At 32.6% G+C, this 11,333-nt stretch overlaps 1 protein-coding gene across 5 annotated transcripts in view; it reads right to left on the bottom strand.

Annotated features, from left to right (window-relative positions):
* The window catches only part of LOC145331562 (protein FAM135A), a 35,591-nt gene that overhangs the window by 423 nt on the left and 23,835 nt on the right, over positions 1 to 11,333 (bottom strand). For 2 of the 5 annotated variants that reach the window (XM_080176276.1, XM_080176280.1), the window contains exons 25-41: positions 10,960 to 11,062; positions 10,559 to 10,610; positions 10,056 to 10,231; positions 9,539 to 9,658; positions 8,841 to 8,913; positions 8,444 to 8,599; positions 7,846 to 8,091; positions 7,288 to 7,399; positions 6,520 to 6,690; positions 5,944 to 6,019; positions 5,367 to 5,475; positions 4,892 to 4,999; positions 4,544 to 4,627; positions 4,318 to 4,385; positions 3,661 to 3,746; positions 2,694 to 2,855; positions 2,179 to 2,261 (exon numbers count right to left, since the gene is read on the bottom strand). In XM_080176276.1, coding sequence (XP_080032402.1) covers positions 2,723 to 2,855; positions 3,661 to 3,746; positions 4,318 to 4,385; positions 4,544 to 4,627; positions 4,892 to 4,999; positions 5,367 to 5,475; positions 5,944 to 6,019; positions 6,520 to 6,690; positions 7,288 to 7,399; positions 7,846 to 8,091; positions 8,444 to 8,599; positions 8,841 to 8,913; positions 9,539 to 9,658; positions 10,056 to 10,231; positions 10,559 to 10,610; positions 10,960 to 11,062 — 1,873 coding nt within the window. In that variant the 3' untranslated portion in view covers positions 2,179 to 2,261; positions 2,694 to 2,722. Of the gene's footprint in view, positions 1 to 143; positions 220 to 401; positions 429 to 2,178; positions 2,262 to 2,693; positions 2,856 to 3,660; positions 3,747 to 4,317; positions 4,386 to 4,543; positions 4,628 to 4,891; positions 5,000 to 5,366; positions 5,476 to 5,943; positions 6,020 to 6,519; positions 6,691 to 7,287; positions 7,400 to 7,845; positions 8,092 to 8,443; positions 8,600 to 8,840; positions 8,914 to 9,538; positions 9,659 to 10,055; positions 10,232 to 10,558; positions 10,611 to 10,959; positions 11,063 to 11,333 lie in introns of those variants that run through there. The other 3 variants (XM_080176277.1, XM_080176279.1, XM_080176278.1) reach the window with 3 other exon arrangements.

Here is an 11,333-nt window from a genome sequence, read left to right as displayed (position 1 = left end):
TTAAAGAAATATTTTTTTGTTGTGAATAATTTCAACTGAGTTACCTAATGCCTGATACAGAAAAATAAGCTTTCTTCTATGTATTAAATATACTAGATACTTTATTTTACAGGATCTCCATATCAAATCTTTCTCCCTTTTCATTTTTGACTAGAAAATTTAGAAAATGGTGTTTTAATCACTTTTTTTCAAGGCTAATTTGAATTAATTTTCCAACTCCTAAAACATTGACAATAATAATTGATCACAACAGGAAGAGTTTTGAACAATTTTTTTTGTAGCGCAGCTACACTATTTTTTGTGCCAAACAATATACACATGCAAAAAAATTACCTAAGTTTAAAGCATATTGATTTTTTTGCGGTTATTAGGTATAGCAAAAGTGTTTTTTTTGTGTTAAAAACGTTATCAGCCTTTTCATTTAAAATCTAAAAGTTACTTGTTCTTTAATTATGAAAAATGTATTAAATTTGTAAAAAATATTATTTTTTTATGACTTATAAAAAGCATTTGATAGACTATCAATTATTGTGCTTGTATCAAATAGCACAAAGTGGAAGCTTAAAATACATTTTTAGTCTTAATTAAATGGCAACTTTAGCTTGATTACGGTTATGATTACAATTTAAACAGGGACTAGGGAAGATGATCCCACAAACAATTTTCATTCCCTGTCCATGATTTTATATTACAATGATCTATTTCAATGCAGGGATAGGACAATGGAAAGCAATCATCCTGTTGATTGTGATGTATATTTTTCTTGTTTTAGGGTATTGTAATGGGAACGATGGGCTTTTTTTTCATCATTGTCCTATCTCTCACTGTTACCATGACACAATACGTTCAAAATTTCTAAACATTTTTTAAATGCGTTCACCAGACGATTTCAAGATGAGGTCAAAATTGACCCCCAAAATTGAACTTTTACAAATGGGGGCAATTTTGTCTCGTCTAAATTTAATACTTTGTAATAATTTGTTTAACTATCTATAAAAGTGCGCAGAAATATATATAAAAATGGTGCAAAAAGGTTTGTACATAACATGTAAAAATGAGCTAGGAATAGTTGGGAAATCTTCACAGTTACACATTACTCGTAGGTGAAGCTTTTATTAAAATCTAAGTGGGATGACTTTTTGTTGACATAAACTGTCAGGTGTACATTAACACATTAAGTTAGCTAACATTTTAACATGTGCGTGCACTTTGGGAACAGGGCATTAAAAAATGTTTTAAGAAAGGAGGCGAGGGGCTAGTAAAACATTACGTAAATAAATTGTAGTTAGGATTTTATGATTAAAATTTTGTTATTGCAGTTAGCATCCTCGAAAAGTCTGTTTTATCCCTAAATCGAAAAAAAATTGCTAGTTCAACTGCAAGCCTATTTTTTGTTCTTAATACACAGAAAAATTACCCCCCCCCCCCCTTTTTTTATATTAAAATAATGCCCTATTCCACAAGTCTTTTACATATATACAATTCTTTATATTATGTAGTTGATTATGTGTTATCCATATTATGGTGAAATATTACTTTAAATCCGTAGTAATACAAAGAGAATACAGGTACAAGGAGTGCAGAGATTGGTGGTTAGTTTGGGCTAGTAGTATTCTTTTATACGTCTATTTTTTAGCAATTAAAAGGGATCTATTCACTATTGAGATTAGGAGAGTTTTACAACTTAGTTTTTAAATGAAGCAAACATTTTTATAAAGTCAAAAACGCGTATTTTATTTCCTTAAATTTCAGTTGGAATTACCTTTTGTAAAAATAAGCAATAAAGCTATCAAAATCTAAATAGTAGATATTTCCCTTTTACAGTAATATTTATTATGTAAAATTTGTGCTTTAGATAAAGTATTTGAAAAAATGTAGATAAAATTGGCTTAGTTATAACTTAGAGCAATTGGTTAATAAATGGTTAACTGTAAAAAAAAGCTAAATGAAAGATCATTTATATGGCGAAATGAACATGTATGTTGTAAAATGACTAAATAAAATCTGACTAAATAAGATCGCATGTCACATATATGGCACGCTTTTTTGCACATCTTAGCTTCCATTTAGCAAAGTTTGAAAAACCCAGGGAAGGAAAAAATGGCTCATTTTGCATAAAAAAAAATATTAGGAAATTTTTTTAGTTTAGGTTTTCTACTGATAAAATATTCCTTTCTGGTGCTAGCTTAAACAGAAGCCAAGAAAATGCTTTCAGATCTCACAGGGATAGGATAAACTGAGATAAATTTTCATGTTAAGATCTAATAAAATTAAATTTATGGTTAGTTTCAATAAAAAAATCAATGGTTTCATGTAAATAATACTTTTTCTTACAGATATAATGTGGTAGGTAAGAAGGGGTAGGGGGAATAAACATTATCCTAGCCAAAATTTACTATGTAATCAAATGACACTTACTACAACTTAGAACGAATTCTAGAGCTCGCAGTGTAAAGTGTAATTTTAAGACATGGACAATTTTGACAAGGTAGACAATGAGAAGCCCTCCCCCCCCCCCCACCACTTCTCATAATAAATCTTTGCTAGAAGTCTTAGATTATGATAATGTAGCATATGTATTTTAAGATATGTCTTAATATCTTTAATATTGCCAAGCTTGTAGAAAAACGTTTAATTCCAATTTTTTTTATTATTTGGAAATGTACAAAGTATATTTAAAAATTTACTTTTACCCTCTTAATAAGATTTAATTTTTGGAGATTTATTTGAAATACTTGAGTGCAGCAATAACAAGAAACTTCTCTATGAATAGCTCTGAGTCTAGAACGGCTATGTGGGCGGCCCTGCCGATCAGGGAGTTGGTACTGGCAGGTAGCGCGTGGTGAATATCGTACCTGAAAATCAAACATAAAATTAGGGGGAAGATGACTATTTCAACCATTATATTATATAGTCTTTGTAGGACCTCTCTTCATTTACTTGCAAAAAAAATTACAACATTTTGCAGAAAGGTAGGGGATATTGAGCTGTTTATTACGCTAGTCCCCAAGGTTTTTTTTATAAATTTTTCTAATTAGTTGACATACAAACTTTGGAGACACTTATTGAATTTTGATTGATTTGTTGGGGGTCCAATCAATTCAACCACGAATTGTGATCTCTAGAAGGGCCCTTAAGGGGTAATTTTATGTATCATCAATGGGGATGTTAATTACATCAATTCATTAACACTTGTATTATCCCTTTAGATTCCTGACGTTTTGCCACTAATTGGAATGTACTCAAAAATACTAAATATTTAATTAAAATTTTAAGAATTGTATAAAATAACGAATATACGTGCGTCCAATAGCGTCATAGAGCTGATAACTTTAGTAAGAGAAAGAAAACCTTTATAAACACAGGACTTATTTCTAAGCTGACAGGAAAAGCAATGGTTCTAGCATCTACTAATAAACTACGCCCCAAGATTTCTGGGACTCTTTGTCATCAAAGCGTAAAAAGGGGACAGAAACCATCAAAAACCATCTAAAGGCATAAATCCAAAAATAAATTAGAACAAACAATCCCAGGAACTATGAAAGCTTCCCAAAAGGAAGAACTCAATCGGTTCAGTAGTCATTAAAATCTTCAGTTTTAGACAAAATAATCCAACTACTTTATGTAAATCTTATATAATAGGATCAACAATTGTATTACCTTACAAGCTCTGTATCTGAATTGACCAAAGGCATCAAAATATTGTTCACCATTTCTCTATAGGCACTACCAGTCACAGAATTATCCTGAAAATAGTTCAATTATGACCAAAGGAAAACCTTAACCCTGAGTCTCATAATCAAGAAGATTTCATAGCAAGGGTATAAAAAATTAACAATCAATTATGGGGGCGTCGTAGGTCAGTGGAAACGAACTAAGTTACTGTGGTGAGAGTTTGAGTTTAAGCCCCCATGTGGCAATTCGAATTTCCCAGTCTCAACTTCCCCTCGGTTTTGTAAGAAGTGAGATTATTGAGTAGTTTGAATACTCAATAGTCATATAATATCAGTTTAACCCTTATCCCAAGCTCCTCTGCATAGTGCGTCATTTATTTAGGTGACTTAATTTGGTACACATACCCAACTCGGCGCGCGAGGGTGATGTAAAGAGTGGCTTCTATGAAATAGCGGGTCAAATCATAATGTACTTAAACGTAGAGCTTGTCCTGGTGGCTATACAAAAGTCCTACCCAATGATTACTAAGGTCCAAATACTAAGAAGCCAAGGCTACACACACACACACACACACACACACACACACACAAACACACACAAGCACACCCACACACACACAATAATAAATAAAATGAAACCTACCTTCACCGCAGCTTTGCATAATTCTATTCTTGCAGAGTGAATAGGAACATATTTATCTTGGCTTGATCCTGTAATCATTAAAACGTATTGTATAAGAGCATTTCAAACAAAAAAAGATTTAAATACATTGAATTGTGCTACAAAAAATATCAACTAAAGTAATATTACGACCTACAGAAAACAATACCTAAGAATTATTACAAGTGGCGTCGCTTCTATAATCTACCTGCTAGAAGAACATGTTTGAACAGTTGCAGGTTTGATTTGAGAGCGAGCTTGTACAAAAAGGTATTTCTTATATCACCAGCATCTAAAAAAAATATTTTAAATACTAAGTTCTGTGTTCTGTTGTGTCATCATGTATAGACGTCAAAGTGGGAGGGGGTTAAAGTATTGTATACCTACCCCATCTAACTTCGAAACACCTCATCTTACCCACCTCAAAATTTCAAAAAAACATTAAATTACCCCCCCCCCCCCCCCCCCGAAGAAAAGCTTGGACGTCCTTGTCAACTTGTATTTTGTTTGTACAGCAGCAAGAAAGAAAAAATATAAAATAATGAAGAAAAAATACCTTTCAAAGATATCTGCTGTAAGGAGCCAGCTTTCTTCCACTTTTGAATCATCCAGAGGCCGGCATTTACCAACCCAGAACTGTTGTACAGGGTGCCCAAATGTGGTCCTTCACAAATAATAATAAGTGAGAAGTGGTCTTACAATAAAGTTAGGTATTGAATATCCATTCAAAATTTGCTCCTTAAACCAGTTTTGTAGGTTTCATATGAAGTATATTGAAGTATTAGCTTTTGTCTTATTGCCCTTGAAACCTACTTTACGAGATTTCTACAAAATAATCCTCTCCCTTTTTACTATTACTAAACAAAAAGAAGGAAAAAATGTTTAATCTTATACTAATATGGTTTTGTTTGTAATGAATTCAATAAAGGAGATTGTAATACCAGATAAAACTATTTGCCCTTGCTAAGAGCATCATTATTACTATCAAAATTGGAGAGAAAATATTTTTCTCCCAATTGACCTAACCTTACCTGACAAGGATAAGAAAGTGTAGAATTTCATAGCATGTTTGGCCAGTTCAGGTCTTGTTATCGCTGATCTAATTAGTATACACCCCAGAGAATGCCCGATAAATGATATCTGGGTGGGTTTAAAATGTGTTTACAAATTTCATTAAAACAAGGACAATTATAACCATAATTAGAGCAGCAAAAACGACATGATATCATTTTACATATAAAACATTAAATGCTATTTATTTAGTATTATTGTGCTTAAGCGAAAACTGAAATTAATTTTTTAGAGATTGTATTCTTAATGCTCTTTTAGGGAAGGACTGTAGAAATAACGGATATAACACAATTATAAAGTAGCTAAAAAAAAAAACTAAATCAAAAAGTACGATTATGTCCAATAGCTGCACGCTTTAACTAAATTGCAAGTATACACATTGAAGAAAGAAAATGAGAGGGAGAAAAACAGAGAGAAAGGGAAGGATAGATAAATATAGAGCCAAATAACGAGAGACTTTTGCGTTACAGACATAAGTTAAGAAGACACGGACACTACAAAATTAAAAAGTAAGTTAATATGTACACATATTTTAACCTTAGTGATTGTTTTATTGAAGTTGTTGATATAATAAATAATTTCATCTACTAACTTCGCTGACATATCCTCAAGACTGAAAAAAATAGATTAATAGTATTTGCGCAGCAGACCATAAATATCCTTTTTCTATAATTGTGTATGTCCCAATCCCAAGTTCAGAATGATATGTTGAAATACTTAACTTTTCCTTAGAATAATTTAAATTATTATTGTAGATTTTAAAATCATATCAGTGGTGTGCACAGCAATTCACCAGGCCTTGGGTATGTAAAACCATTAGGGGGTGAAGTGAAGACCTTCCCAATTTCAATATTAAGGTGTGTGTTAATACCACCCTTCTTCACGCCCTTACTGAACGCTACTTAATTAAATGATTTTAACTGATTTGATTGGTGGGCTTTTAAGTTAAATGTTCAAATGTTTCAACCAATTATTGTAATCTACAGAAGGTTTAATTTTGTGTATTATAATTGGGGATTTATATAAATTTATCGGTCATTTTCAATGTGTAATCCCTTACCAGAATCTATACAAAAAATCATTTATAGGATTTTAATTTAAGATAGATCTTACCTTAGAAAAGTATCCGACTGATTCACTTCTGACATAAGGAAATCCAGGTTGGCCGATGGCAGCGCGATCTCCAGGTAGGTTTTCACCAGACGGAGGTCAGCAGAGTTACCATCCAGACCGTGGACACACACAACCAAGTGACAAGTGCTACTATACACATCTGGTGACTGACTAAATATATATATGTGGTTATCATCTAGTTTCATAGTCATTTGGCAGCCTCTAGACAGACACAAATTGAACTAAGTGACATATATTTTTGGGCTTAAAGATTCTTTAGAATAATCCCAAATTCCAAAAACATTCTAGAGTATAGACGTTAAAGGTATAAATTGTACTAAAAGTACATTATTTGTATCTTCATATTATCAATGACCAGACGCACGCACATGAGAAGCAATGCAAGCCTACATAAATTGTTTTATCATCAACCCCCTCTTCCCACCATCCCCTAAAGTTGTCCAAATCCTAAAAGCGTTTGCTTTCAGTTATTAGTAAAATGATAGGCTCTTAAAGCTCAGGATTGAAAATGTTTTTATTTTACTAATTTAAGAACAATATGAGTTAGCACGCTGTAAACCTACCATAATATACAAGAGCTGAAAGATAAACTGTCAGATTAGTTCTCTGTTTAATGCAGTGAGACTTTATCAAGAAATGTATGTCCCTGACATAACTTAACTAATCAGTGTTCTTTTTAGGCACATTACATAATTTAATGTTGAAAGTAAAAAACGAAAAGCAGTTGAAGTTCTTAAGAAACAATACCTGAAATAAGGTATTGAGTATCTAGACTGAAAATCACTGTACAAGGCTCCAGGAAATCCGAAGGTCTGTTTGAACTTTTCTCTGGCCCGCACAAAGTTTATTGCATTGCTTCCTAAATAAGAAAGTTGTGTTCAAATTGTATTCACTTCTATATAGACAGTGCAACTCTAAACCATCCAGTTAAACAGAGGTCTTAAAATCCAAGGCCGACCTGCTAATAGAATTTTTGGTGGTGTGTTTGACTCCACCCTTCCCCTACATGTAAAATAATTGAAAAAGAAAGGGGACAATGGACTATTAATTACACTAGTCCCCAAAGTTTTACAATAACGTTTTTTTATTATTTGGCGAAACAACTTTGGGGACTTTTGATTCGTTGGTTCGCTTAATTGAGTGTTCAAACGTTTCAACCCCTATTTTTAATCTTCAGAAGGTAATTATGTCACTGTGTATCAATATTGAGGATAGTGTTCAAAAGTTTCAACTCATATTTTTAATCTTATTAATTTATCGGCCATTGTCTTATCCCTTTAGATCTCTAAAAATAATCATTATTACCTATCAAGTATTCAATCTTTTTGAGCAAATTGGGATTTTGCGTTGACAAATGATTCGGCAACCAGTCACAGCAGGTGAAGCCAAGATTAGAAGATTCCAGAGCTAAGGTTGTTTTCACTGCAACTGGGCGATTTTCCAGGATATCATCTTCGCCATGTTGTGCGTTAGACACGTGGACAGCGTCGCTGTTGGTACGGTCAATAAATTGTAGACTGGACGAGAGCCGGTGTGATAACAGTGCCGCATCTTAAACATTATAAACATTATGCAGTTTATTATAAACATTTAATTTCAGCAGATAAATCAAGGTGGATTTTTATCTAAAGAAATTCAATTTACTCCAACAGTAAAATATGACTTCCTTGTGTGTCCATATTAAATAAATTTAATTTCCTATTGAAAGGAAGCTATGAATGAAGAAGGAAGAATAATAACTCTTTGCATAAAAAAGTTTTGAAGCCAAAAATATTTAAAGATAAATGAGGGGGAGGGGATGGTTGCTTCCTTGATAGTGAAGCTATTAATCTAGACATTTATGAGATAGGTATACTGGACACAAATAAAATATACAAATTTTCTAAGCAGAATTGTAACTTACCAATATTATGTTTCTTTCTCCTTCTAGAATCCGTGGCAGGTTTCTGTGAGAGATTAATAGTTGTAGTCCCATCCCAGATATACCCCCCACCATCCCTCATCATCACCTCGCCCTCAGGTATACTATCGTTTTCAGTCTTGAACCACCCGGATTCACCTTAAATAAAATGTAATATGTTCTTGGAGGCATGAATCGTGTGACCTTTTTGTGCATTTAGTTTCCATATTGTCAGAAATAAGGTATTGCCTTAAAGAGAAATACATCTAAAATAATATTTGGGGAGAAGATAATAAGGTCGTCAATTCTACTAAGTGTTGCCTCCCAACGATAGCTAAATATCACAAAGGTTTCGTGATTTTTTCCCCTAAATTCTAAATAAATCCATATAAAAATGTACCTTTAGCAATGTGTGGACTTGTGTTGCTCCTACTTATTCTACTAAAATCCAGGAAGGTATCTTCATTATTCACCTAATATGAAACAAGATCTTTAAAAATATGTTAATAATAAGAAACTAACATTTAAAGTGAAGGCATTATCGTATTTATTAGAAAAAAATCTCTTGCTGCTAACTTTTAAAAGCTGCGGCATTAATGTTAACTGTAACGTGATTGCTTGCCAATGAGTGTCTTGACAACATCTCGCTAAATAGGCCCAGTAAGAGTACTTAGCCTAAAATAAGGCTCAACTTATTACAATGCACTTTTATGATCTCTAGACAAAAAGAGCGCAAAGAAAAAGTTAGTTGACACGTATTAGATTACGGTTTTAAGAGTCCTTCGTCATGTCAGTGTACACTTTAAAAGATGACTCTATACCCTAGGTCTTGGACCTCCGGTTTGGAAAGTACAATATTAATTTATCGCATCGTATTATAAACAGCTTTCGGCGGATATAAAAAATTTTATATCATAAAATTAAAGCCAGTTTTTTCAAGCTCCGAGATGCCGAAAGCACGGGCTAACAAAACTGGTTTTAATATTATGATTGTACATTTTTATATTCGTAGAAAACTGGATATAATACTGTTTATACGATACAATACATGATTTTTAGTGTTCGGTTAGGAAGCGATACTGGAATTTATATATCTACCTGACTCCTGGATGCCAAGGTACAGCTGGTCAATGACATCCTGGTGGGATCAGGTCGTAACAAACTTAGTGCCAGCGGGTCTGAACTGGACTCCTTTTCATGAAAGGATTCTCGTTTTAACTAAAAAAAAAATAGATAGAAATTAAATTAAGAATAGTGAAAACCCAGGGAAGGAGGGAACATTGGACTGTTGTGATACTTTTTGGGTACTTTTAATTAGGCTTGATTGGTTGGTCCAGACTACCACTAAATGTCCAAACTCTTTAACCAATAATTTTAAGCTATAGAAAATGTAGTAGTTTATTAATATATCGTTCATGGTCTTGAAAACTAGAAAAGTTAACACTACTAAGACTTCATCTATTTGTCAGAGGGATAGCAAATTAGATTTCTGGTCCTAACCTTAATAAACTTGATTTTAAAATGGTGATTACTATGAATAATAATATGATAAGTTTTTTAGAATGTTCTTATCTATGTTTTGACTTTACGATTTTACAGGAAAGAAATTATTTACCTTTAAGCTGGAAGTCTTGTTGAACCTGGATGTATCCCGAAACTGGACAGGAGGTGAAATATTCTGGTCCGGTCCGTTATTCTCTAGATATTTCTGTTCGAAATGACCGCTGAAATGACCGCCATCCGCGGGTAAAGACCGCCGGTCAACAAGCTGTTGATGTCGCTTCATAGAGTCTGTAACACAACGAAAATAATAAAATGCAGGGTAGCGAATCCATTCAATTAGATATGATTCTTGCCAATAAATTATCTATTTATCCTAATTTTATACTTTGAAACCATTAAAGTAAAATATTGTGTACAAGAGTTATTCATCAACATTTTTCCTATACCTACCAAATTTAAAAAAAAATATTTTATCTTCTCTTCTTATAACAAGGGAAAAAACTATAAAGGTTTTAATCATAGAAGGTTCTTGTCTCTTAATGTTTTAAAAAGCCAGAACTAACCGACCAGACAAATTAATATATAGAGCAGCTACACTTGTAATTGTTTACAAACCTGTATGAAAATTGTCCCCAGCTAAGTCTGAAGCAAAGCCTCTGCTATTTCTGTAAGTTGATTGTTCATACAATTGAGCAAATATTAATAAAAACATCAATTCTCTATGAATTTAGCTTTGTTTGAGTATTAGATAAGTTTCATCTTTTTGTATTGTCAATATATTTACATATTTATCTTTATACAATACATCTGTCCCAATCCTATTTAATCCTATCAATCCTATCCAATCCATCGTTTCTAATCTTTGAAAATTTTTACTTCCCTTTTAAAATACTATAACTCCTACTTAGTCATTTTATTTATCAGTAATACTAAAATTTATCTTACTTTCTAAAAGAAAAGCTACTCTATAACTAAGTTATGTCCGTATGATTGTAAGTTGTATGAACATCATCCCTATTCCATCTAGCACCCCTGTTAGTACAACTGTCGGAACCAGATCGTTTCTTTCTGATGGAATCTAACGTTATTTCGTCGCTCCAATCCGGTAAATCATCCACTCTGTGTAAAAAAAGGGATTATGGCTTGCAAATGTGTTACTTGGTTAGATGTTTAAGTAAAGTTAAAATATATCTTTATTTGTAGGGAAAATCCATTTTTTTGGCAGATAGACCTAGCCATACGCTGAAAAAAGCCTTAAACTTTACATTTCTTCAGATGGATTCAAGCAGATACAATTAGGCACAATTATACAAAGTATTTTAAGTTAGATATAATATTTGCTTTAACTTAACTCAGAGGCCGTATTTGAGCAATTTAGTCAAACTTGAAG

The sequence above is a fragment of the Acartia tonsa genome, chromosome 11 (genome assembly GCF_053477335.1).
Source record: "Acartia tonsa isolate MP-2025a chromosome 11, ASM5347733v1, whole genome shotgun sequence".
Classification (NCBI taxonomy): Eukaryota; Metazoa; Arthropoda; class Copepoda; order Calanoida; family Acartiidae; genus Acartia; species Acartia tonsa.
Note: the sequence above shows the minus strand (reverse complement) of the source record. Positions and strands in the feature narration are given on the sequence as shown.